The sequence below is a fragment of the Spermophilus citellus genome (genome assembly GCF_964194105.1).
Source record: "Spermophilus citellus genome assembly, chromosome: 10".
NCBI classification, from domain to species: domain Eukaryota; kingdom Metazoa; phylum Chordata; class Mammalia; order Rodentia; family Sciuridae; genus Spermophilus; species Spermophilus citellus.
Window position 1 is genome coordinate 70,798,860 of NC_138197.1, and position 27,286 is coordinate 70,826,145.

Genomic DNA, 27,286 nt, shown 5'->3' on the forward strand with positions numbered 1-27,286 from the left:
ATAAACAACATAAATAAAGACTAAAGAGTGACATGGAGGAGAGTGTGTATCCTTTTTGTGGGCACTATTTCAAAGAGGGTTGTCAGAGAAAGCCTTTCAGAGAAGTAACATTTGAGATCGAGCTTGGACTTCTGCTGTACACACATAACGAATGACAATTTTCCACGAACCTAGTTCTGGAAATACTTAAAAAAAAAAAAAAAACACCAAGTGTCCTGAATGACTGACTGCAAGTGGACAGTTACGGCCTATTAGGCCGCCACCAGGAGAGGGCGCCGCGGGTCCTCTCACACCCAGGAGGCGCCGAGTTCCCCGGCACTGCCAAACTGACTTCTGACACCTAACCATCAAGGCCCCCGTCGCCCCGAGCGGAGGTCAAGGGCAGCGCGGGGAACCCCTAAGGCTCTAGGGAATTGCAGAGGGCACCAGGGCCCTCAAGGAGACGGCGACCTCTGGATCGCAAACCCCTCCAGAAGCAGCAGCCCTTGCTCCCTCGGGGAGAGACGGTTTCCGGCGTCACTACACCAGAGAAGAATGCTTGTCCAATCCGGGCTCCTCCTTCCGCTCTTGCCTTTTGAGACCTTCCTCAGACACACACGTGCTGGAGCCAAGCAGGCTGCGGCTACCAATCAGCATTCAGGAAAGGCGCGTGCGTAAAGGGTAGTGAACTTTGACTTGGAGTCGACCTCCTCTCTTTCCCCCCTCCCTCGCTGTGAAAATGGCGCTGTCCAGGGTGTGCTGGGCACGGACTGCGCTTTGGGGTTCGGTCGTCACCCCTGGACCCTTTGTCACTCGGAGACTGCAACTTGGTCGCTCTGGCTTTGCTTGGGGAGCCCCTTGGTGAGGGATCTGGAGAGAGAAAAGCACTTTTGACAGGCCTTTCCAGCGGCTCAAACTTGCTTTCTTATTCTCAGGGTTCTACTCCTTGGCCCCAGGATTTTTATTCTTCTTTGCAGGATTCGAACTCTGATCCCGGCCAGAGACCTGATTTCTGACCCTCTCGACTCTCAGTGTTTCATATTGGTTGATCCCCACAACCCGGGCTCATCTTTCAGCCTCTCTTTTTTGGCTTAGGTTTTACCGCCGCTATCTCCATCCACCCTCTCTCTGTCCTTAGCTTGCAGTTCAGATTGCCCCATAGCCCTGCACTCTGTCCAGGCTCATACCACTTCCAGACTTCTCTTCCCGCTTGACTTCTGCCTGATGTGTCCTTCTCAATCTGATTGCTTCTCTCTCCTTGACCCCAAGATCAAGTTTCTTGAACTTCAGGTTTCAAGTCTTTGACATACATTCTCTGAGACTTGTTTTTACATTAGGAATCCCAGGTGTGAGGGGTTTCTAGGACTGGTTCCCAGATAGTCTCTTTGATCTTCCTTGTAGGTCGTCAAAGCTTCACCTTTCTCCAAAGGCAGATGTGAAGAGTTTGATCTCTTATGTTGTGACCAAGACAAAAGCGATTAATGGGAAATACCATCGTTTCTTGAATCGTCATTTCCCCCGCTTCTATATCCTGTACACAATCTTCATGAAAGGTAAAAACAAAGCTAAAATAGAAATAACCGAATCAACTCTTGGGCAATGTCAGAGAGTTGGAGTAAGTAAAATCATTTACAAGTTCTGCTAAGGGGGTGTGAGCCGGGATATCTTCTGTTTCATAAATGTTTGAGCATTAAACTAATTCTTATAAATTAGCACTTCTTAAGAATATTTCTAGAGGGGCTAGGGTTTTGGCTCAATGGTAGAGCGCTCTCCTAGTGTGTGCCAGGCGCTGGGTTCAATCTTCAGCACCACATAAAAATAAATAAAATATATTGTGTCCAACTATAACTTAAAAAATATTTTTAAAAAAGAATGTTTCTAGAAAGATGTTTTGAGAGACAACCTCTGACAACACAGGAGGTAGAAGAATTAAAGTATATTCTTGTGCTTTTCTTAACCACAGTTTTTGCTATAGTAGAAATTCCTTGTCTCTCATAAGGACAGGGATTTATGGCTGTACAGACTTGCCCAATGATTTATCCCTTGTCATGGCCCATAAGAAAATGTGGCCTAACTGGGCATGGTATAGGATGCCTGTAATCCCGCTACTGGGGAGGCTGAGGTAGGAGCATCACAAGCTCAAGGCCAGCCTGGGAAATTTAGCAAGGCCCTATCTCAAAATAAAAAGGGCTGGGGATGTAATTCAGTGATAGAGCTCTTCTTGGTTTGATCCCCAAATTTCTTTCAAAATACTGCAAAAGTATGAAAGAAAAGAAAAAAGAAATTGTGATCTAATTCTTGTTAAATCTATAGGTAGCATGTTGCCTAGAAAAGGCACTATGTATACTTGGTTTCATCTTTTTTCCCCTTTATTTATTTATTTAATATTTTTGAGATGCAGTCTTGTGGTGTTGACCTGACTGGGCTTGAATTTGTGATCCTCTAGCTTCAGCCTCCCCAGGAGCTGGGATTACCATAGCCAGCCTTTACTTTTTTTTTTTTTTGGTGGTACTGGGGATTGAACCCAAGGGTATTTTACTACTGAGCTACATCCCTAGTCCTTTTTACTTTGTATTTTGAGACAGGGTCTTACTAAGTTGCTGGGCTGGGAGGTCTTGCTAAATTGTTGAAGCTCACCTTGAACTTGGATCTAGACATTCATCACTGTGCTTGTCTGATTTTTTTAATGCTAGTTACTAAGAAATTATATGTATGCATATATGCATACATATGCATATGTATATGTATGCATATGTATATAATTTCATATATATGTGTTTGTGTGTGTGTGTATGCTGAGTACACTGGCTCATGCGTGTAATCTCAGTGACTCAGGAGGCTGAGGTAGGATTGCAAGTTCAAGACCAATCTGGGATATATATATATTCAAAAGTCCAATCTTGAGCCAAATTGCCTTACTTAAATCCCTTGTCACTACTGGCCATAAGAGTAGACTAGTGATAGACTAGTGATTCAACTTCTCTGTCCCTTCTCATCTATAAAATGAGAATAATAGGACCTACTTATTGCCCATATAGTTGTGAAGATTAACTAAATCAACACAAATAAAGTACTTAGAACAGTTCTTAATCTCTAGAAAGAGCCCAGTATTAGCTATTAATATTATACTCTCTACTTTTATCATAATACCAATTATAAACTACCACATTGTTAGAACTGAATATTATCATAATTATTGCAGCTTCACAGACCTGAAAAATCACCTATCATTAGCTGGGTGTGATGGTTCACACCTGTAATTCCAGCTACTTGGGAGACTGAGGCATGAGGATTGCAAGTTCAAAGGCCAACTTGGGCAATTTAATGAGACCCTGTCTCAAAATAAAATTGTAAAAAAGGTTGGGAATATATCTTAGCTTGCCCACCATGTTCAAGGCCCTGGGTTCAATTCCCTAGTACTTGGGGGGGGGGGAGAAAAATGACCTATCCTTAACTATAAAGTGGAGATAAAAATGGCTGCCTTGTCTGATTGAAAAAAAGAGTCCGAGAGTATTTTGATTTGTTTTAAAACCTTCTATTATGGAAATCTTATGACATACTCAGAAGTAGAGAGAATAATATAATTAACTTCCCTGTACTCAACCTCACTTCGGCAATTACCTACTCATGGCTTGGTTGATAGTTGGTAATAAGATTTCTTATTGCTTTCTATATTATTTTGTAGCTAATAGAGATTTCATTTCAATTGTAAATATGAAACCATTTAAAAAAATTAGTCATATATAAATGTAAGAATTTTCATAGATTGAAGATATAAAATACAACCATAGAAATATGTTGAATTACATAACTTATCAAAGTGTTCCAGAGGGGCTGGGGTTGTGGCTCAATGGAAGAGCGCTCGCCTGGAATGTGTGGGGCCCTGGGTTCGATCCTCAGCACCACATAAAAATAAATAAACGAAATAGAGGTATTGGGTCCAACTACAACTAAAAAATAATAAAATATTTTTAAAAAAGTGTTCCAGAAAGGAGATAATAACTGGCAGGGAATACATAGGGTTAATTGAGGAAGACTTCCTGAGATAACTGAGCTAGATTTTTAAAAAGGAGCAAGTAATGAACCTAAAGAGGGAGAGCATTCCATAGCAGATCACATTAACCCAACCAACTTAGCTGGATGAGAGGTGGTGTACTGGGAGAAAAATGATGGGTTGGCCTCAAAAGAGTTTCAAGTTACCTAGTTTAAAGCTTTTATATAGAGTAGTGTTGGGTGGGCAATTGTATGTGCATGTGTGAATGAAAGTAGAGGGGGATGTGGTGGAAGATTCAATCTTGGATAACATCACACTTTGTCCTCTACTTTAATGAGGCAGGATTTCAGATGTTATGGGCTGATGCCAAAAAGGCTAGAAGAATAAAGACAAATATGTGGAAGCACAATATAAAGTTTCATCAACTTTCATACCGCGAGATGGAGCATTTGAGACAGGTATGGGCCAAGGGCAGATACCCAGAAATTCATGGTGAGGAAATTACAATTAACCAAGATCTCAAGTATTTTTTTTTTCTTTCCTTGTTCACCACTGATCAAGCCTCTCCCCTTTGCTGTGAAATCAGTATTCAACTCAATGAGAGTATCTGATGTTTCACCAGAATTGGGTTCTTTCAGAATTACACCTCTCCTTAACAGAGCTCCATAGAATGTCTGTCACACTTTTGAATAAAGTTTGTAGGCAATAAAATCCAGCTTGTTTCTAAATATATGAGAATCTTCAAGGATCCATAGGGAAGCAAGAAAGTATAAGTAGTAACTTGATGGGCAGTGTTGAAGCTGAGAGTAAGAATCTAGGACCCATTATGCAGATCAGGAAACATTCACTGAGGGATTTGATATAATGTACTAGATATTATTTGGTAAGCAGAAGTGAACAAATTAGAGGCTTTGTGCTCAAGGAATTTACCATCTAGAAGTAGATAAAAATAAACTTGGTAATTTTACTGGGCTGTAATAAAAGTTTATTGCACAAAAGGATGGAAGGGATTGTCCATTATATTAAAAACTTACTTGGGTTAAAACTACATCTGTTTATTTCTGTCTAGTTCCGCCGAGACATCGCCAAGTGTCTTTTCCTAGGTATCATTTCCATTCCACCCTTTGCCAACTACCTGGTCTTCTTGCTAATGTGAGTACATGCTTGTATATCCCCAGCATCTTGAAGATATATAGATTTTTTTAATTAAAAATTATTTTAGGAAGAACTTCATTTCAGAAGTTAGGCAGAGGTTATCCAGCTTTCTGCTCCAATCTTCTCATTATCCCAGGGTTCTTAAAAGTCACTTAGTAATACATTGGTTATCAGGATGCATCACAGTGGGTATAGGTGACTTAGCTGCCTTTCATCATGTGAAGTAAGATCATGATCTTCTCCATTATCCCTAAGAACAGTATCCCACTCCCTGAGAAGCATGTAAACTGGGCAAATTTTTTTTCTTCAGGAAAATAATGCATTTCATATTCTGATATCATTCTTTATTACTTTGTATCCTAAGATGATACTTCTAAACTGTTACCTTTCGTGTTGTTCTAATTACTGTTTCTGAATAGTAAACAACCTCAGAGCTTAATAGCTTAAAACCACCCCATTTTCATGATTTTGTGGGTCAAGAATTTGGGAAGGACTCGGGTAGGTGATTGACTTTTCCCATGCATGTGGTGTTGACATCATCTCCTCAGTGATTTTTAGCTACTGAATGTACTAGTTTGGAGGATCCAGGGTTATTCTTTTTTTAATGTGTGGGGAGGGAGGGGGTACCAGGGATTGAACCCAGTAGTGTTTAACCATCGAGCCATATCTTCAGCCCTTTTTATTTTTTATTTTGAGATGGGGTCTTGCTAAGTTGCTTAGGGCCTCACTAAGTTGCTGAGTCAGGCTTTGAACTCTGTATCCTCCTGGCTCAGCTTCCCGAACTGCTGGGATTATAGGTGTACACCACCATACTCGGTGGCTGCATGACGACCTTTAATAACCTGGTCTTGGAGTTCATAGACTCTTGCTCTATTTTGTTGGCTGAATCAGTTACCCAGATTGAATAAAGGCGACATAAACTTTACTTCTCCATAGAGAAATGCCAGAGAATTTGTGGCTATGTTTTAAAACTACCACACAGCTGGACATGGTGCCACATATCTGTAATCCCAGTGATTGTAGCTGCTGAGGCAGGAGGATAGCAAGTTCAAGGCCAGCCTCAGCAAGTTAGTGAGATCCTGCCTCAAAATAAAATTTTAAAAAGGGCTGGGGCTGTAACTCAGAGATAGGACACTCCTAGGTTTGATCCCTACTACTGCAAAATAAACAAATAAATAAAATTTTAAATACATAAATAAATCTACCACACATGTGGAAAAGTGAACTTATCCATAAATTTATTACCTTTTTCCATGTGATTAGTAGGTTGTCAACATTACATACAGTGTCCAGCTCTGTCTACAACTCTGTCCAAAACATGTTTGTTACATGTTTAGTTCAAAAGGAGTCATTTTATCTGATTGCTGCATGCTGGGCTATTCTACTACTGCTTCCTTTCATATCATATTTCAGTAATGTTGCTTGAAATTGTGCTTCAGTATATCTTTAAACTTTGAGCTTGAGACTCACTTAAGAACATTGAGGTAGATAGTGTCTCCAGTCTTCTTGTTAGCATCCATGTCTGACAAATGCTTTCTTAGCTTTCTTTGAAAGATGTTAGTGTCAGCAAGTAACTTTGTGATTCTTTTTCTTTTCAGGTACCTATTTCCAAGGCAACTACTGATTAAACATTTCTGGACCCCAAAACAACAAACTGATTTCTTAGATATCTATCATGGTCTCCGGAAGCAGTCCCACTCAGAAATCCTTAGTAATTTAGAGAGGGTCATTCCTCTCATTTCTGATCCAGGACTTCGGTGGCATTTGACAGACCTGTGCACCAAGGTATTCTTCCAATTAACCCTTCCTGCAAACTAGGAGTCTTGTTAGAGCCAGTGTACACTAAAATTAGGTATGGGCACTACTCAGGACCCTCTTAACATCTCCCAATCTTACCTCTCCCAAGATACAGAATGGTACCCACCCAGCCGTACATGAAATCCTGGCTCTCAGAGAGTGTTTCTGTAACCATCCTCTGGGCATGAACCAGCTCCAGACTTTGCAGATGGTAAGCACTTTAAAGACTTCTTTTTTCCCCTAGCCTCATGTCATTTCAGGTTTTTGAGTGATACTATTTGATTTTTTCCTCCTATCCTGCCGTATCACAGAAAGCCTTGAGCCGGGCCATGCTTCTCACACCTCACCTGCCTCCTCCCTTTTTGAAGCATCGTTTGAAGACTCATACCACTGTTATTCACCAGCTGGACAGGGCTTTGGCAAAGCTGGGGATTGGCCAGCTGACTGCTCAGGAAGTAAAATCGGTAAGGGCTTGATTGCAACATCAAGCAATATCCCATAGAAGGCTGGAAGCTTACAAGGACTCCTTGTCTTGCTAAGTCTTTATTCTCTCACCTTATTTCTGTGTCATTTTTCTCAATATACATAGCTATTAGGAAGGAACCACCCATAGTAGTTGTACTTCTGGTTCTTCAAACACCAAAGACACTATACTTTAGACCTTCTGTTTTAGATTATAGTTAATCACCTTTCTGTTACTGTAATATACCTGAAATAACTAGTTTAAAAATGAGGAAGGGTTTATTTTGGCTCATGGTTTGGGAGGTTTCAGTCCACACAGTCGGCCCATTGCTTTTGGGTCTGTGGTGAGGCTGCACATCAGGGCTGGGAGTGGATAGTGGAGCAAAGCTGCTCACCTCGTGGAATTGAAAGAGGTAGGAAGATGAAGGGGGGTAGTGTCCCACAATGCCAGTAGGCCCTACTTTTTGAAGTTTCACCACCTCCCCTTAGCACCAAATAGGGAACTAATCCTTTAATAGATGGGCCTTTGCAAGACATTTCAAATCCATACTACAGAATCGGCCTCTTTGCTTGTCCTCTATCACTAGTTCAATCTGCCATGGTGAAAGGTCTCTTATGGAATGAGGTTGTAACTTATTTAAAGAAGATTTAGGATTATTATTATTATTTTAAAAAATATTTATTTTTTAGTTGTAGTCGGACACAATACCTTTATTTATTTTTATGTGGTGCTGAGGATTGAACCCAGGGCCTCGCACATGCTAAGCGAGTGCTCTAACGTTGAGCCACAACCCCAGCCCCAGATTTAGGATTATTTGTGGATTTCATTTCCTTGGCATACTCATTGTGTGATTATTAAGGATGATTTCTCTTCTGAGTGGAATAGGCTTGTTATCTTCGTGGCCTGAATTCTACCCATATTGCAGAAGACAGGTGTCGAACTTGGCTGGGAGAATGGCTACAAATTTCCTGCAGCTTGAAAGGTAAAACAGCTTCCATGCTTATACCATTGAAATCCAAGTCATTTTTGTATTTAATTCTGAGATAATTTTGGATTTAATTATTAAATAATCTTAAGATCTTTATCCAACATTTATATCTAATTGAAAGGGCAGAAACTCACATGCCTACCCCATGCTTAGGCAGGTAACTAGACTGATGAGAGGGAGTGGTAGGACAAGAGGGAGTGCATGCTAATCTGAAGCAGAATTTATCAGCCTTGGCACTATTGATTTTTGAGGGGGTCTATGTGCATTAAAGGATGTTTACCAATATTGCTGACCTTTGTCCAGTAGATGCCAGTAGTACCCTTCATCACCAATTGTGACAACCAAAAATATCTCCAGACATTGCCAAATGTTTCTGGAGTTGGGGGTCCAGCAGAAAGGGGCAGAGTTGTCCCAGTTAAGAAGCACTGATCTAAAGGCATTGAATTGAAAACAATAGAAAAGTACTCTACTAGCTAAACAGAAAGTATCTGAGGGTGAGTATCAGGCGTATCAGTCTTCTGTTCAGAACTTTTGCACAGGTTTTGATGTTTTCTAGGCCTTTGCATGTCAGGGTAGGTATACTAATCTTGAAGCTGAGAAATGCCCTAGAGTGCCCATTTCTACCAGGAGAATCCCAAGGTAACAGTAGTGCTGAGTACCATTGCCACTTCTGAATTTTCTACTGTCATCACATGAATCAAGACATAGAAGATGAGTTAACATGAATATATAGTGGAAGCGAAGGAAAGCATTTGTACAGGGGCTGGAATGAAGCAAGAGAACTTTTGAGAACCATCACCTCTGATTCCCCTTACTTGGCTTCCTGCCTCCAGTTTCAAGTCCTATAAACTGAGGCAAGAAGGTAGATAGTCCTCTAGCCAAACCACTAACGTTGATGGTATTTCCAGAAGCTGAGCTGTCCCTCTTGCTGCACAACGTGGTCCTGCTTTCCACCAACTACCTTGGGACAAGGCGCTGAGAGAACTGTGGCGTGGATGGCAATGTCCTGCAGTCGCGTAGCATAGCAGTGTGGGACCAAACAACACTTGTCAGCAGAGTCTGTGCACTTCTCAGGTGTGTGGGAGGCAGAGGAGTGGGTGCAATGGGCTACACAGCACACTACCCATGAGGGAACTGCAGACATTCCCCTTACAGCTTGAACTAAAACAAACCCTCTTTTCAGGGATGGCCCATGTGAAGTGTCCTCCCATCTTCACAGTAAGCTGGAGCTGGCAGCAACCTCTTAACTAGTCTTTTCCTGTGTGTGTTATGGTCAGGTCCTATAAAGTCAGTTATTGCCCCCCGGTGGGAATCATTTGGCCTAAGATTCATCAACTGCCATGTTCTCTACAGTTGTATTCTAAAGAATTTCTGATTGGCACTTGGTGTGGTGGCATGCGCCTCCCCGTGGCTTGGGAGCTGAGGTAGGAGGATCACAAGTTCAAGGCCAGCCTCAACAAGTTAGCAAGAACTTGTCTCAAAAAATGAAAAGGGATGGGAATTTGGCTCAGTGGGTAAATGCCCCTGGGTTCAATCCCTGGTACCAAAAAAAAAAAAAAAAAAATTTCTGGCTGGCAAGAACAATACTGCTTAATCTGGAGCATTTACATAAATGTATATCCTTCAATGTGCTCTTCCATCCTGATATGACCCAAAAGAGGGATTTTTGTTTTTCTTTCTCACTGGCATGAGCTAACCACTTCCTTTCCTTTTAAAATCCTTTGAATACCTTAAAATTTTTTTTTCAAGTATTAACTTATGGGAACATTGTAAAGGAAAAGATTAAAAGGAAGTACCATCTAATCCCTTCCCTAGTGTTTACAGCCTTCATCCCCCGTTGTCTTAATTTCTGGGCTGTCATACAGCCCATAAAGATCTTAAATTCTTTGCTACCTCCACTGTGTTGCAGCAATCCAACTGTAACCAACAGTGGCTGCCTTCTTTGGGCCATGGGTCAAAACCCATAAGGTACTAATTACTGCCCAGCCCTGGGAGACCAGGAAGATCTGCATCAAGATAGTAAGTTGGGTTTAGCTTTTGTGTGTACATTCTTGACCTATAGTTCTGTAATAACTTATTGTAAATGCATGGAGCACTGTTTTAAACCCAAGTAAAGACTGCCTGAAATCAGTTGATGGAAATTACTTATGCACACTCTAATCATTTTGCTAAGGCTCCTTTTCCAAGACTGACATAACCTAACTAATGGGCATTTAATTGGTTGATATAGATCCTTCTGACAGAAGTTTTAAAGGAACTGATTTTAAGTTGATCTTTGGGTGGATACTTTAAGGTGGTAACCAGGAAAAGAGAAAATGGGAATACAGTCAGCGTGAAGGTCTAACAAGGCAGAAGCAAAGCCTGCTTCAGCTGAAGAGGTGCGTAAGAGCACCTGAGGCAAGACAGGCTGAAGAGAACATTCTACATTTCTATCACAAAGTGTTTCTTTTGTTAACCTTAATTCCTAACTGACCTAATTAGTTTCATATACAAAGCTGGAGAAGCATCTTTTTCTAACAAGTAACTAAATTGTGGCTGGCCAAGATAAAGAATAACACACCATTCTTTTGAATATTTCTTTAATATTACATTTAAATATTCTCTTTAAATACAGCATTATCACAATGTAAAGAACCTAAAGGGGGAAAATTGTTTTCAGAGAACCAGACGAGCTTTGGATTCACATTGAAAATACTACCTGTATACAGTATGTGAGAAAGGAAACTGGAAAATAAGAATTATGTTAATAAGAATATATTTTTTTTTAAATCAAGGCCAAGACTGTGGGATTGAAGCAATCTGCTTCTATGATCAGAGGCCTAGCTCTCCTAGCAACCATGAGCTATAATTTTGTCCAACTCGGGTAGCACCAGAAGTGAGATGGACTAGGCTGTAGAAAAGGCCCTTTGCTTGACAACGGTTAATGCTAAATGTTAATATTTAGCATTCAGAAGTTTGGGGTCAGCATAAATCAGAATTGTAGAGTTAATGAAGGGATGGACTTAGATTAAGAAACTAGAGTTTTGTAGAAATATCATGTATCTTACCTTATGGATTGGCAATGAGTTTAATAATAACAAATTTAAATTCATTTGATCCCAAAGGCTAATGTATTTCTTAGCGAGCTATTGGAATCCACTTCCTAAATTAAGCGGGAGGCTTCCTACGGAGGGAGTGTATAGAGCTCTCCCTCTCCTAACAAACTTGAGAAAATATTTTTTTCCATAGAACTAAAATCCCAAGTAAGCTTCAGTCTTGTGTTCCATGGTTCCAGTCTAAGGTGGGGGAGTGCAGCTCAGTTTGGAAAAGCATCTATTTCATATAGATTGAAGGTACTTAAGACTCAATTATTTTGTGAAGCTGGGTGATGGGGAGAGATATGGACCTATGTAACTTAAGACCTTCCCTCCAAACATAAAACCAAGCAAAAACAGGAATGAACAGGAAAGGCGGAATGGGTTAAAATATTTATCTGTATTAAATAAACAAGGCCTTCAGGCTTAGATTTTATAAGTGAAATGCTGCTGCCACATACCTGAAGGCTGCTTTAACGTACCAGGGCCTGGCTATCCCCCAAGAAAAGGCTTTATGAGCAAGATAAGTAAGAATAATTATCTCCTCCACTCTCCCTGCCCACCAGAAGTGTTTAACTGGTTAATAAATCATACCAGATGTGAAGTATGGTGTTAAAGATGCTAAAGAATAGTGTTTTGCTCCCTACCATTTTCATTTTAAAACAGAGGCAAAGGTCACTTTGCCTATAAAATAAATCAGTGTTGTTCATGGAGCAGATCTTGATTGAAACATAAACATAAAAGGAACAGGAACCATTGACAGAGGTAAGAACTGAATTTGAGTCCCATTTTATACATTTCAAAGGTTACAATCAGATCTTAATCCTTTGGAACCTGGAAATTCTACGTGGCATCTAAGAATTGGTAGATTCCAATTTTATATCTCATCAAGCAGCAATAAACATTTGCAATTCTTGGGATTGAACTGGAGTAGTATAAGAACTGTGTAACCCTGTATATCAAAGAAGGACCATGAGTGTGCATACACAAAAAAAGAACAAAAACTAGTCGGTGACCTTAAATTGCCACGTCTTACATTATACATTTAAAGCTCAGATCTCCCAAAGAGGGGGGAAAAAAACCTGTGTGAAAAAGTAAGCATGACACAAATAAAGTCATCTTTCCAGACAGCAGGTTGTTCCTGCAGCCTCCTTTGGATATAGTTAATGCTCCATATAGGCTTCCTAGGGGATGGGTGAGCCCAGCCAGAAGCTGCCCAACAGAGCTCATGTTAAGACGATGGCAGAAGCCTCAGGCTCTTTATACCACATCCCCAGCCAATCTCACTTTTTCTTCAAAGGAAAAAGGATGGAGGAAAAAAAGACAAGTTTAACTCTAGTATCTAAGAACATGTGAAAGAAACAATTCAAGTTACAGACCAAGAATCCCCAGTATGGGGAGCAGGTCAGGGAACACCAAACATGTCAAATATTAACTTATTTATCAAATAGGGGATCGGGGGAAGGTATGGTAAATTTTTAGAAATCCTGGAGGTTTTGTACAGAAACAGAGACCTTTCTGCCTCTCCTCACTAGATCCAACCAGGTGGCCTTTCCAATAGTATGATTGGATATACCAAAATGGGTATCAGAGCAACCACTGAGAAATAAGCTTTCACTTTGCCTGGAGCCCAGGAGAGCAGAGACTTTTTGCCCTGTGTACAGATTCTCGTGTTCTGGTCCCTACATAAATAGCTGCTTGAATTACCCAGATCCTCCTGTGAGGTCCTACGGCTTTGTTCCAATGGCCCAGAAAGCTCAGTGTTTAGCACTGTGCAGCTTCCTCTAACCTATCCCCACATCAAGCTGGGGCTGGTTTCCTTGGTACTGTTTCCCTTTCAAAAAATACTTGTACAAACAATCCTTTCCCACCCATTTCCCATAGACCCCAATAAAATAACATGGGAGCAGCAGCTGCTTCTACAGTTTTGTTTTGAAATGGCATTAGATAAAATAAGGGAATAAATAGAGAATGGGTGGGAGGCAGTATCTCCACCCCCACATCACACTGCTAGAGGGAGTTCTAGGGCAGACTCTTCAGGGGGTCGGTCCTCATTCTGCTGGGAGGTCTTCTCCACCCCACAGCCTTCTTCAGTGTCTGTGTGAAAAGGGAGGCTTGAGGGGGACCAAGAGGAGCGGAAGTCTTCATTCTCGGGCTCCTCAGAGTTACAATCTTCGGGCAATAGCGCTTCTAGAGTAGGTGTTTTCCCCACCTCTGATTTACAGAGGGCATCTGGGTCTGCGGGGCTGCAAGCCACCAGTGAGGTAACAGGGAGAGAGAAGACATTCAGATCCTTCTCCTTGGGGAAAGAAGCTGTGCCTTCTTCTGTACCAGGCTCTCCTTTCACTCCCAAGACTGGCCTCTGCTCCACCTGGTAGTAGACCAGGGGCCCGCTGTTCAAGTAGGATGGGCTGTTCACCGTGGAAGCAGACGGGTGGTCTGAATTCTCAGCAAAACACAGGACAGAGGAGCCTGGGGGCAGCTGAGCCTGAATGAGAATGGGGGCTGAGAGACCTGGGCACAGCTCTTCAGGAACGGCCAGGGGCTCCTCCAGGATGCACACACCCAGGCTCTCAATGCTCGAGTCCAGGCTGGCGCTGGAGCCGCTAGAGTCTTCCTCGGCCTTGAGCCGCTCCAGTTCCTCTGCGCTCTGCAGGTGCATCACTGCTGTTTCATTCTCCGCGATGAACTCTTGGAAGTCCTGTGTCTCAGAGCCCTGGGCTCCTGTCAGGCTGCAACTGGCAGTGGGTGAAGGCTCCTCCTCTGGGGCTGCCGGGCGGCTCACCTGCCGCTTGCTCTCTAGCTCCAGCTTCATGATGGTATGGAGGTAATGAGTCCGGACTCGGATTGGATTAAATTCAATGCGCCCAGCCATGTTCCCACAGCCATCCCTGGAGCAGCCACACGGAAAGGACATGCGATCCACCTGAGGGGGACACAAGGAGGGTGAGGCAAGAATCTAACAGTGAAGATAGGAGACATTAGCTGGCAAACACAGACAGTTGGGATTTGAGGTCTTCCTACGAGAAGCAAGCAATTCAAAACCTGCAGCACAAGCTGACAGCACTAGATGGCGGTTACCAGACCACTTGTGCTTGCATTCCAGCTCAGTTATTAATTAGTGGTATGACCTGAACTCATGTATCTCCCCCTAGGGCTTTGTTTCCTCTTCTGAATAAAAAGTGACAAAAATCATATCAAAGGCTCCTTTTGGTTAGAGAATGCAGAAATACCCGAGTGCTGACTGGTCTCAGTAGAAATTTATGTATCTAGGGACTTCCAGAATTTACCTGGTCTTCTGCAATGACAAGCATGGGAAAGTGAGTGGAAGATCTTACTAAAACAAAGTAATACCTTCTGGGAAACTAAACAAAGGTGCCTTAGTTTGCTAAGGTGCTAGAATGAAGGTTCAAGCAATGGCCAGCTGTTTATTATCATTTCACTCATTTTTCCTGGGGATTGACCAGTTTAGTTCTGAAGCATTAACCAAGATAATTTACTTACAGACTAGGGCTATCTGGAAAAGAGATGCTTTCTATTTCCAAATTTTTCCTTCATATCCAAAAAGAAAAAACAAAGACAAAAAATTGCCAAAAAAACAAAACTAGAAACATGAGTAAACAAATATTCAATGTCTTCCTAATGGTATCAACTTAAAGAAATCTGCATACCAGGTCTGTCATCAGGTGTGTAACAGACTGATTCATTATGGGACTTTAGTCTGAAAAACAATTTATTGGCCAGATCTGCTACAACTATTTGTTACCTAGTTAAAAATCAGAAAGAAAAGGTTGGTTGGGAAAACACAACCAAAACCACTCAGCATCCATATGCTCAGAATACAACTTCCAGACAAATTTTTTTCTCTGGGCTATTTCTGCTATTTTTCCATTGAAATATATCTTTGCAACTGTTCCTTGTCACTTAGCTGATGTTACTTTTTAAATTTTTTTTTTTTTGTTTTAGTTGTAGTTAGACACAATACCTTTATTTTATTTATTTTTATGCAGTGCTGAGGATCGAACCCAGCCCTTGCACGTGCTAGGCAAGTGCTCTACCACTAAGCCACAACCCCAGCCCGGCTGATGTTACTTTCTTACAGAAAACTAAGGATTTAAGCTCTACCAGCCTAGGCTTGATCCTGAATTAAAGGATCTCAAAGCCATTTTGGTTTTTACAAAATTGGAGTAGAGGTTCTACAAGTGTTTGCAGATAGCATCTCTAGGCCCATCTCATTTCTCTGCTTCCTTTTATCTCAAGGAATCAGTCAGGAACAGTTATTAAATGGTAACCATACTAACCTCTGTTCTTTCCTTTGCTAACAACTGCTTCTTATCACCTCTGAGGTATGAAACACAAAGATAATAGATACCTCCACAGCCTAAGAATCCTGTCATGCTTGTTTCCTTTGTTGGTGGAGGAGGGTTGTGGACTTGGAGTGTGTTCACAGCTAGGGGCTTCTATCCCTGGATGGGCAGCCACCCATCTTCCCTAGTACCCGCACCATACCCCATGACCTTGATAGATGCACTATCTCAGGCCAACTTTGACTGACCTGGCATTTAATCCCAGCCTGGCTACAGGCACATGCTTCTGGGTCACAATATAGTCGACAGTCACAACCACATTCTTCCCGAGATAGGCGGATGGCTCGAAGTTCTTGCTTCTCTTCAGCATCAATGCGGTGAACCCCAGAAGCCCTAAGCAGGGCCCGTCGCCTTTTGGTGGGAAGAGGCTGCAGGAAGAAGTAATCATCCACCTCCACATTTTCCACATCAATGTCTTCATCTGAAACATCATCCAGTGTCAAGCCATCAGCCTCTACAGACTCCACGGTCCCATTCTTGGTCAGCTGCAAGAGACAGGAAAGGTTAGCCTCTGAAGTATTAGCGACATAAGCCTCCTCACAGTAATCAGGATAGCAGTGTTCCCCTGAATTTCTGCACTGGGGGAAGATCTGTGTTATTCCACACAGCAGTCACTCTACAGGTGGCCTCTGAGCACTAGAAAAGTGGCAACTGACAAATCAAGTTTTTAATTTCAGTTAATTTTAAATTTAAATAGCCATATGTGGCTAGTAGGTACCATATTGAAAAGCAAAGGACAAGAGAATAAAACCAGAGCAGAAAGGCAGGAAATCTTTTGTGGCTCTAATATCACCCTGTCAACAAAAGGGACATCATCTTTCTGGGTTCAAGCTTCTCAAAAAACCACTGTCTCATCCTCCCTCCTAGAAGAAAATTTATTCCCAGAAACATTCCCTTCATTTCCATAATTCAGCTCACTTGCTTTTTTTTTTTTTTTTTTGGTATGGGGAATTAAAGCCAGAGGTGTTACCACTGAGCTCTATCCCCAGTCCTTTTTATTTTTTGAGACAGGGTATTGCTAAGTTGCTGAGGCTAGCCTTGAGTTTCCAATCTTCCTGCCTCAGCCTCCTGAGTCTCTGGGATTAGTGGTGTGTGTCACCACTTCCAGCTCAGCCCATTTGCCTTTTGACATGGGGAAAAAGGTATATCAATAGCTGGTTATTCCTGAGATTAACAAATAACCTTGTAAAACACCCTTCAATGTGCACCTCATAGAACCTAAGACCACCTTCATAGGAAAAGGGTACCTTAAAGTATTAAAGTGTAATAGCAGCTAAAAGGTGTTTGCCAATAAACCTGAATCCTCACAGCGTGAACCATTATTTGTGCATGCTCAAAAAAGCTTCATTTTATTGGTGGAAAATGAGCAAATTATCAACAGCTATCAAAGAAAGCCCTCCCAGCCCAGGGTGTAAAAGAAATGTATTCTTTTTCCTTTATAATCCTTTTTTATTTGACTTCAAAGAAGAATTCCATGTCAGGTAGGGTGGTATAAATAAAACCAAGTGTGCTATCTAAGGGCAGAAATCTGAGTTTTCTGGGCTAAGAGGATAGAAGCCAGGAAATGGAATCTGTGGAAGGACAGATTGAAGACAATCTGTGGCTGAATGAGTTCTGCAAACTCACTAGAGAATCCAAGTAAAGAAAATGAGGCCCCACAGTTCCTGGGGCTCTGGAAGCTGCTGGCAGAATGAAAGCTGAGTGACTGGAGTCTTTGGTTTATTTCATCAGACAACCAGAGAGAGTGCTGGGAAAGTATCAGCTCCTGGGAGAGATGTGATGCAACAAACCTGAGCAGTAAGCTACACAGTTTGTTTGCTTGTTTGGGGGAAAGGGGAAGTTGTCAGGAATGAGGAAAGTAAAGTGCAGGATCTTGGAGTTCCCAGCCTTATTTCTGAACCAGGCAGGCAACTACAAGGTGCCCTACTATAGACATTAGGATTGCTTTTTTCTGGATCACCCGTGTGGGCTTCCCTTCTACTATCCTCTCAAAGGAAAGAGATTAGAGATGCAGAGAAAGAAACCCATGTAGAATGTAGATAGGAGAGTTTATTCCGACAGAAGTGGCATTTCAAATCAGTGAAGAGTCTTCTAGTTATTAAGCGATATTGGGACACCTGAATATTCTTTGGGAAAGAAGGGCTATACTCCTGATCATACCATTCATGATAATGAATTCCATATGGACATAACAAAATACGAACTAAAATATTAGAAAAATTGTAGGTAACTAAAGCTGCAGAGCTCCAAAGAGTGACAGGAAAAACAGCTGAAAAGGAAAACAAATATTAGATGGCAAACATATTTTTGAGACCAACTGCATCCCTTATAGGATGCTAAAGACAGGAAAACTTTCTAAGAAAAAAGTAAACTAGACCTGAGAAAGGTCAAGCAAGGATTTTTCTTTGGACATTTAAAGACATATTAATGCCACATCTGCTGGTGCTCACTAAATAAATATCCTGCTAATAAGGAGGAATCTAGTATCTCAGTCCTGGATTTACCTGGCTTTGTCCTTGGAATTCCTATTGGGGGATGGGGCATAGAACTGGATTGGACGGTGTCCTGCTTTGATAGATTATTCCACTACCAGATTTAGAAGAAAGGCGTTTTCTTCTAGGGCAAAGGAAGAGCGCCTTCACTGCAATTAATGAGAAGAGTGTTTACTTGCCCAGCTGTTGCTATAGTAGCAGGAAGATGATAGGGCCAGTGATGGAATTCCTCAGACAGAAGAAAGGGACGCCTGGGTGTCATTCTAGTTAGAAAAACAGGTGTAAGGCTTTTAGGAGTAGGCTGAGGGAGGCAGACATAAAGCTTTCAAGGAGAGATAGGAATAAGATCTGGTCAGCCTATATCCCCTGTCACTAGTTTCCAATTCTACCACATTCTAGTGAGTCTACAACCTTGGAAAAATGCAACCACCTATTTTAACATGGGTCACCATGCTTTAGGCCCAAAAGAAACCTAGGGGAAATTTATTTTCTTTTGTGGTGCTGGGGATTGAACCCAGGGCCTTGTGAATAGTAGGCAAGTGCTCTACCCCTAAGCCACACATACAGCCATGGAAATTTTTGAGACCTGTGAAAACTACAGCCATAGAGTGCCAAAACAGTACTAAAGATAGCAAATGGGGGGCTATAAAGAGCCATCTGGGATGGGTCTTTTCCCAGCCCCTTTCTCCACCTAACCTAAAGAGCTGGTGCATATCAGATGATAAGATACAATAGTATATGACTCTTAAGTACCTTTGTGATAATGTAATGAGGTCATAGAAAGAGCAGAGAATATGAAAAGACCCCAAATCTGTACCACATATCTGGGCAAGGGAAAATCATTTGGTAAGAAATTGAACATTGTGTTCTCTTTGAGTTCTAGGGGGTGACAGACCTGAAAGCATTCAGGTATGCACATTTTAAATTAAAAAAAAAAAATTATTGGGTGGTTGGGGGTGAGGAAAGGGAATTCCAGAGAAGGGTTTTTGCTATTCTGGAAGATACCTCCAGAAACAAAAAGAAGGGAGGCTCAGAAAGATTTTTTTTTTAATATTTTTTAGTTGTTGATGTACTTTTATTTTTTATTTATTTATATGTGGAGCTGAGGATCAAACCCAGTGCCTCACACATGCTAGGCAAGTGCTCTGCCACTGAGCCACAACCCCAGCCCCTCAGAAAGATCTGATTGCAAAAATTGAGACTTCTTTTTAGAAAGCTCTGGAATCTCTATATGACAAGGACAACCATCAAATTTAAAAAAAATCAATGGAACTTCATGTCCCTATTCAGGCCAATAAAGAGAGAAACTTGACAATAATCCTAAAATCAACAGACCTAGATTGGTTCCCACATTTTCTTGGCATATGGGAAGTACCAGACCCCGGACCCCTTAGACACCTTCATTTTCTTGGCATGGAGTTTCTCTTCCTTCAGATGCTCACGAAGAATCTCTCGATGGTTCACCTCCTGCTCTTGTGCAAACTCACAGAGTGTATAGCTGCGTACAGAGTTGTGGCGCTGGGCCATGCCCAGAGAGCTACCACCCTGGCTGGGCACACTGGTGAAACCCTGGCGCCTGGCAAAGTAGTATACCGTCACCTGGTCAAAGCGGACATTCTTCCTCCGTAGCTGCTTCTGCCGCTTCAGGATGGATGTGGCTGAGAAGAGAGCACAGAAAGAGATTATTAACCCAGAGATGGCCTGTTTTGGGACCTTGCTCTTTCCCATTCATCTAGGCTCTTAACTTCTCTCCTCTAAATGCTCTCCTTGCATCTACAGAACTTTCTAAAATTTTCAAATCATAAATGCATAGTTAGAAAGGACCTTGAACCTCACTGGTTCATACTACTGCCTCTAGACTGACATCACCTAAACAGATTACCACAAAAATCTATTTTTAGACAGCAGCTGGGTAGAGGACTGCTAGGTGATCATTTTAAGATATAACAATCTATAACTTAACTGACCACATGTGGCAATTCAAGTTAGTTAAAATTTTAAAAATTTAAAGTCATAGCCTCAGTTACACTAATCACATTTCAAGTGCTCATGAGTCTTATGTGGCTAATGGCTACCACGGGACAATGCAAATATAGAACATTTCTATCATAATAGAAAATTCTTTTGGACAGAATTTACCTATAGCAGGGGGGAGGGCAAGACTTTTCCCCTAAAAGGCCAGTTAGTAAATATTTTAGGCTCTAAAGCCATGGTATCTGTTGCAACTATTCAACTCTTATCGTCATAGCATGAAAGCAATCACAGATATAAGTGTGTTCCAATAAAACTTTATTTACAAAATCAGGCAATGGGCTAGATGTGGCCCTTGATTTAGATGATCAGAAGTTCTTTCCAAGAACTAATTGAGCCATAAGAATTAAGAACTCTGGAGGGGTCCCAGTTGTCTAGGCAGCAAGCATGTATTATATCCTGGTACAGCTCTTAATTTCTTGAACCTCTGGGGGGATTCTGCTTGGGGAAGGATAGAGTCCTGAACTACTTCTTCGATCTAATTCAGGCCACTCTGGGGACCACAAACCACAACACAAATAAAATCTGTAAGAATAATTCAGATTTCATTCTACACTAACAGAGCAACAAGGTCCTCTGCAAAGCAAGGAAAAACTGTGATAAGGGCAAATCCTGAAATTGGACAGATGCTATCTGGAAAGCTGCAGTAGGCTCTATGCTTGGGGAATTTGGGCGCAGGCAGGCAGGGAGTGGCTTACTCACGTGTGAAGCTGGCAGTTGTAGGAGGATTGAGGCTGTCACAGCTGTCAGCACTGTCACTGCTGGAGATCTCATCATCTGAGTTGGAAACTGATGAGCCCACATCCACATCATCAAACTTCCTTTTGAGACTTGAGCCCGTGAATGCATCCATTGGTTTCAAAGGGTTTCCTTGGGGAGCCTACCAGGTTGGCCCCAAGCTTCTGCTCACCACCAGCTAACCCGCTGCATTAGGATTCTGCCCAGGGGAAAAGAGGAATCAGCATTCCTAAGACAGACCCCTCCTAAGTCTACATACACAGCTCTCTAACTGAAGAAAGAAAGTGCCTGACCTAGCACTAATGTCTGGTTCTCAAGATTAGGTCATTTCTCAACTGATTCTGGCCAGTTTGCGCCTACTTTTATTTTCTATCTGCTCCTCCAGGATCAGTCACTCTTAGAATAGTGAGAAGAGTTGCAGCAGCACCCTTCCCAATGGAGGGAATGCCTCTGATTCCAATCCAGCTGGGCTTAGGCTTCATTAGCCCAAGATAACAGTCACTGTTCTGATCACATAGGAGCGGTTCTCCAAGGAACCAGTGGGAGGGACTGGAGATCAGAGGTGGAATTAAGCTTTGCCTAAACCAAGACTAGACCCAATTATTTTTCCTAGTAATAACATAACAGCCTGGCACTTCTCAAAGTGTGTATCTTAAATATATTAATTTCATGGATATTAATAGTTTTTACATGGAAATAGCACTACTGTGTCAAAATTGTTTAGAAAACTGCTTATGGCAGAACCTCTTAGAGGCTTTTAATATATTAATATACACGGCAAAGGCCAGGAGTAAACAGAATGCAGTGTTTCACAAACCTGATTATGGAACCCAATGTTTCCAAAGTATGTTAGGGAACAGATAATCCTCAGAACACACCTTTGGAAATACTGCTCCAGGCTCTCAATTTTGAAGGATACTGGCAGTCATGAATACCCTTGACCCAGATCTTCACAAGTATAAAATGTCTCACCAACTTTTAAAAAGGTCAAATTTAATACTAAAGGTCCCAAGATTACAATCTGTACTGGCTTCAAAACCCAGAATCTGGGGCTGCAGATGTAGGTAAGTGGTAGAGAGCTTGCCTATCATACACAAAGCTCTGAGTTCAATCCCTATCACCACAACACAAAACAAAAGCAAAAACAACCAGAATCTTTCATAATCTCATACTGGTCTATCATCATCCTCTGTGCAAGGAGAATGTAGCTTTACAATCTTTGACCTCTAAAAAGAAATCAGCAAGGGGAAAACAAATAGCAAAAGAAGTGACAATTTTAATTCTGGTTACATCAATATGGCAGGCAGTGTTTTCAATATGCTGTCACACAACCAAGGAGTCCTAAAGTTCACTTCCCAGGTACAAATCTTTCTCCTTATCTGTCTTTGGACTTAAGTTCCAGAAGGACATGAATTTGTTCAGGAGAAATGCCGTCAGAGCCAAAGCCATGTGTGATGAGAAGCCTCTCTTGCTTTGCCTCTGTAATGCCAGAATCTCCCCAGACTATGATCTCACTAGTTGCTAATTATGCAGCAGGAATAACAACACTGCCCAGAACGACAAAGCTGCATTACTGCAGAGTAGCTACCCAGAATATATACCATGGAGGAAAAAGGTGCCTGTACAGAGCTATTTTTCTGGCCTGTGTCTCTTGGAAGTAATTTGGATCAGCTCTAGAAAATCACCAGACCTAATAAGTACTTTAGGAAATATATTTTTAGGAAATATCTTCTATTTCCTAATCTATTCAGATCATATCAAAAGTCTTAATTCAAGTTATAAGATGTACCTAAAAACCCTCAGCTGTCATAGGTCTCAGACAAACAGATTTTCAAATAAATTTGGGCAGGAAGGAAAAAAATAATTAAGTACTTCATAAGAATTGTAATTAAAAGTGAGCCCAAATTATCTTCTGTTCTTTAGGTTACTAATCAGAGGCTATATTCTTAGGACATGATGAGAATGGAGAACACTGAGGACTTTAGGGGTTAAGATTTTTGCTAGGCCAGGTGCGGTGGCACACGCCTGAGGTAGGAGGATTGTGAACCTCTGGAGCCTGAGGTAGGAGGATTGTGAGTTCAAAGCCAGCCTCAGAAACTTAGCGAGGACCTAAGCAACTCAGTGAGACTCTGTCTCTAAATAAAAAATCAAAGGGGTTGGGGATGTGGCTCAGTGGTTAAGTGCCCCTGAATTCAATCCCAGGTTCCAAAAAAAAAAGATTTTCTCTGGATGTAAAGATACCTAACAACTAACAAATTTCTCATTCCACTCTATTATTGGTCACAAGGGCATGAGGGGGACACCTTTATAATTGAATACTTATGTGAGTGTAAAAAAATAAATAATAATAATGCTGACTACTGAACTTAATTTTTCCTACTTAATAAATACCTTATTGCCCACATGAGATATCAGACTGAGCTGAAAAATCTGCTTTCTCAGAAAGGGCTCAAGTCCACTTTCAGTTTTAACTAGCTCCAGTTAATGCTAGTACTAGAGAAAAATGGTATTTTCCTTGGCCTGGAAACACTCAGGATTTATGATCAGAAGCAAATGTGCACTCCCGTTTTTTCCTCAGGTGTACCTTTGCTTCAAGTAGTTTGAGTGTCCTTTGAATATTTCTCTTTAAATCCCACACTAGTTTAGATCTGGTCCAAAATCATCTTTGTTACTAAAATTCTCCACTGTCTTAACTCAGTTGCCCTCTAGAGTATAATTTCCCTTAGGGTTACCTTTTGTACACTCAAGTGCAGCAAGGATTGCTGGCTGCTTTATCTAGTCCCTTCCTCCTTTTTTTCTATGTCTTCCCCACTTCTACTTCTGGAATAGTGGTTTCTGGGTAACAATGGAGGAAGGTAAGAAAGAAAAGGAGAAAAGAGAAAGAGAGACAGGAGGGGGGAAAGAGGTGTATGTGTGTATGTGAAATCTAAGAGAATCCTTCAGTTATCTGAGAATAACCAAAATCTATATGTATAAATAATGAGCCATGATCTAACTATCCCATTAATAAGATCTGGGAATGCAGTTCAGTGGTAGAACGCTTGCTTGAGGCCCTATGTTCAATCCCCAGCACCAGAAAAAACAATAAAATGACAACAAGCAACAAAACAAATAAAATTGCATCACTTGGATGGAACTCCAGAAAATCCTCAAGGAGACTGCATTGTTCTAGCTCTATTCACCTTTCCCAAGATTTATGAGCATCACTTTTTCTGTCATTAACTTCATTATTTAAATTTTTAAAATTCCAACTATCATGGCCTAATAATAAAAGTTTACATTTCAACACAACTCTCCTTGCTCAACTCTCTGATGTGAACTTGACAGATAAAGATGCTCATGAGCACCAAGAACAAACTTCCCAACCATGTTCACTGGGACCTGAAGAGATCTTTCTTTGCAAGGGAAACAACTAGAACAGGTTCTATACTTGCCTATTCACGAAACTAATCTTTCATACCAGAACTAAAAATGAGTCATTCCCACTTCTCTTAAATATCCACTGGTATAGAGGATCAATGCTTGTGTTCAAGAGATAATCTTATAAGTTACACTCCAAGCACTTAAACCTATATGGAAATAATCAAGGTGAGACTGGAAATGCAGTCATAACTGACAGTTAACTGTCAAAATGACCAACTCAAACAACAAATACTTTTGGACAAATAATGTATCCCTCTATAAAAGCTTTTAAATGCCGGTGAAATGAAGGTCAGCTGACACTTTTTGGCTATATGCCTTATGGTCTTTTCTCAAGTGTTGGTAGATGAACATTTCCAAAAGGAATATGAAATTGTTCAGATCTACAGTACGTAAAAGACTTTAGACTGGCACCAAATAAAACCAGAAGATGTATTTCAGTACTAAGATCTAAGTTTTTTCAGGCCCATAAGGTGTCCTATAAGCACCAAAACAAACCCAAAGTCCCTGCATATGTGAAACTAGCAAGAGGGTCAACCCAGTAAAAAGTTTTGTGGAAGAATATATATGCAAAGTTTAGATAATATCAGCCTCTTTCTTAAATGAATCCAAAATAATAAAACAGGGTATATCTTTCAGAAGAACATCTCCCCACTCAACTGGAACCCAATCTTCTGCTAAAGGTCAAGAGACCAAAATCTGTAGTAAGATCCTATGGTCTACCCATAACTGAGTTAAAGGAAGTAAGGCTTACTGCTAAAGTGTCAGGATAAACTTGACTGAGATAGTCTACCATGCTCCCCCTTTTATGAGATACTGTGATTGATTCTCAAATACTATGAATTTCATGAATCCATGTGTCCTTGTGATCACCAGGTTCACAAATTTAAAAAAGCACTCAAGTAAAAACCTCCTGTTTAAACAAGGTGTTTAGAGAAAGCTCCCTTCCCATACCCACTCGGGTTTTTACCCATTCACTAATACAAGGTTAGAACTGAACTTTCCATGTCTGAACTACCATCACAGGGAGGACACAAGATCTTTGTGGTAGAAATGGAACATGATGCTGCATTAGCTCTCAAGGATATCCCGTCATTTATAACTCTGGCACACACCAACATCCTGGCTTTGGATATTTGCAAGATGGAAAGCCAGTAAAGAAAAGGAAAATCTGAATTAACTACGGATTTACCATGAACTGAAAACTGCAGGACAAGGGTACAATGTTGTCTCTTGGGGATAACTTCTAACCTTTCATAATGAAGAATGGTTTGTGTGTCACATTGCCACTCTAAACCCCTTTAAAAGGCTGAATCAAGACTAAAAGGGATGGATGGCAGTCGGCTGCGTGTTTGGGCCTGTAAAAAAAAAAGATTAAGCTAGCAACCAGGGTAAGTGATGCTTTCATTTTCATACACAACGCCAGAAAAATGGGGGATATCAGGAACCAAGGCTTAAGGGTCATGTCAAGTCACCAGTTCCCTTTAATAAGCACCCCTGAGGAATCTTTCAGCTCTCGACCCATTTCTGATTCCTGCTAACCTTCCCGCTCAATCCAATCATTTGCAGCCCGTACTCAGCCTTCCTCATCCCTTCCTGCCTGCTACTCACAAATTCCCAACCACTCCTCCCACATTTTCCTCTACCGACACCCCCCCCGCCCCGCGCCTTCCCTCCATCCTACATCATTCTCCACTCCTTTCCGAACTCAACCTCATCCGCAATCCTGCCGGCTTCCAAGGCGCCCATCCGTCTCCCTCAAGCTACCCCCGCAGTCCGGGCCCGCATCCTCGGTGCCCCTCGCTCCCACGCCTCTCCCCGACTCCGTTCCTTCCCAGCGGCGCCCCAGCTCCCCGCCCCCCGACCGCTCCCGTCCGAGCTTCCCTCATTTCTGACCCCTCCATCCGCACGGCTCTGGGTTTGACCACTCCTCCACAGCCGCCCGAGGGCCGATCCCGAAAAAGGACGAGGCGGCACCCTCCGCCCCGCACCCCCAGGCCCATTACCAGCCCCGCCGCAGCTGCCTCCTCCCGTGATGGTCTCTGCCGCCCCCGCTGCCGCCGCCGCCGCCCTAGCCCGGGTGGGAAGGAGGGAGGAGTGAGCGAGTCCCGGGCCCCGCGGCGACGGTCGGGGAGCTCCTAGGGCGGCAGGGCGGGTGGGCAGGCCGGCCGGCCGGCAGGCAGGCGGCGGGGGGCGGGCGGCTCCGACAACTCAGGCACCCCTGGCAGCAGAAGCACAGAACCGCCCCGGCTCCGGCTAACAATAGGCTCCGGCCGCAGCGCTCCGGCTCTTATAGGCGCCGGCACGTCCTAGCCGAGCCCCGAGGCAGGCTGGGAAATGGAGTCTACGTACCGGCCCCATGCCCAGCTGCATGCTGGGAGTCGGAGGCGACGAGTGCTGCAAACCAGAAGCCGGCCGGCTAACAGGCTAAGGAGACGACGTCCGCTGCTGACCCTGGGAAGGCGGGTTTGGTGCCGCTGCAGTCTTTTGAAACGGAAGGCAGGAGCCCCCTCAGCTATACATCTTCAATGACTAAACGAATTCTCCCTTTTCTCTTTATCCAGTACCACACTCCCATGCCTAAGGAACATAATCCTCCTCACTCATGGGTCTTAGTCTTCAGCAATATGACTTGCTGCAGCCCGCCCAAGTTAGAAGAAAATACAAGCATTATTTTGAGTTATCTACATATATGATGGGCTGATTTAGGTGTTTTCTTTCAAAAAAATTTGACCATTGTCTTTGATATTCACAACTTTGCAACCCATCTTTAGGATGGGGAAAACAA

General features: G+C 42.2%; 2 protein-coding genes across 11 annotated transcripts; one reads left to right on the top strand and one right to left on the bottom strand.

Annotated features, from left to right (window-relative positions):
• Positions 1-682: 682 nt before the first annotated feature.
• LETMD1 (LETM1 domain containing 1) lies at positions 683-25,725 on the top strand. 8 transcript variants are annotated; one of them, XR_014024199.1, is made up of 10 exons: positions 683-840; positions 1,381-1,594; positions 4,312-4,431; positions 5,043-5,125; positions 6,727-6,913; positions 7,035-7,136; positions 7,237-7,389; positions 8,274-8,370; positions 9,285-9,450; positions 25,525-25,725. XR_014024199.1 is itself a non-coding variant. In XM_081311333.1 (9 exons), exons 1-9 carry the CDS (start codon positions 719-721, stop codon positions 9,353-9,355), a joined length of 1,149 nt encoding a protein of 382 aa, XP_081167459.1. In that variant the 5' UTR covers positions 683-718; the 3' UTR covers positions 9,356-10,506. The 8 variants fall into 8 exon arrangements, 5 of the variants coding, with proteins under 5 accessions (XP_081167459.1, XP_081167461.1, XP_081167460.1 ...); XR_014024200.1 differs by lacking the exon at positions 25,525-25,725 and adding an exon at positions 9,560-10,506; XR_014024201.1 differs by lacking the exon at positions 25,525-25,725 and adding an exon at positions 10,286-10,506.
• On the bottom strand, positions 9,842-27,067 carry CSRNP2 (cysteine and serine rich nuclear protein 2). 3 transcript variants are annotated; one of them, XM_081311332.1, is made up of 6 exons: positions 26,505-27,067; positions 25,750-25,856; positions 21,043-21,277; positions 19,708-19,967; positions 16,006-16,302; positions 9,842-14,376 (listed from the first exon to the last, which is right to left on the bottom strand). In XM_081311332.1, the coding sequence occupies exons 3-6, from the start codon at positions 21,191-21,193 to the stop codon at positions 13,453-13,455; spliced, it is 1,632 nt and encodes a 543-aa protein (XP_081167458.1). In that variant the 5' UTR covers positions 21,194-21,277; positions 25,750-25,856; positions 26,505-27,067; the 3' UTR covers positions 9,842-13,452. The 3 variants fall into 3 exon arrangements, with proteins under 3 accessions (XP_081167458.1, XP_081167457.1, XP_081167456.1); XM_081311331.1 differs by lacking the exon at positions 25,750-25,856 and having other exon boundaries at positions 26,395-27,067; XM_081311330.1 differs by lacking the exon at positions 25,750-25,856 and having other exon boundaries at positions 26,505-27,065.
• Positions 27,068-27,286: the final 219 nt, after the last annotated feature.

Bases quoted from the DNA above. Each gene is read 5' to 3' on its own strand.
- LETMD1 (XM_081311333.1), top strand. From the start codon at position 719: ATGGCGCTGTCCAGGGTGTGCTGGGCACGGACTGCGCTTTGGGGTTCG. The intron at 7,137-7,236 runs GTAAGCACTTTA...GCCGTATCACAG, and splicing joins AGCTCCAGACTTTGCAGATG to AAAGCCTTGAGCCGGGCCAT. The intron at 7,390-8,273 runs GTAAGGGCTTGA...TGAGTGGAATAG, and splicing joins CTGCTCAGGAAGTAAAATCG to GCTTGTTATCTTCGTGGCCT.
- CSRNP2 (XM_081311332.1), bottom strand. From the start codon at position 21,193: ATGGATGCATTCACGGGCTCAAGTCTCAAAAGGAAGTTTGATGATGTG. The intron at 19,968-21,042 runs GTGAGTAAGCCA...CTCTCTTCTCAG, and splicing joins TACAACTGCCAGCTTCACAC to CCACATCCATCCTGAAGCGG. The intron at 14,377-16,005 runs GTCAGTCAAAGT...TGTCCCCCTCAG, and splicing joins AGGCTGGGATTAAATGCCAG to GTGGATCGCATGTCCTTTCC.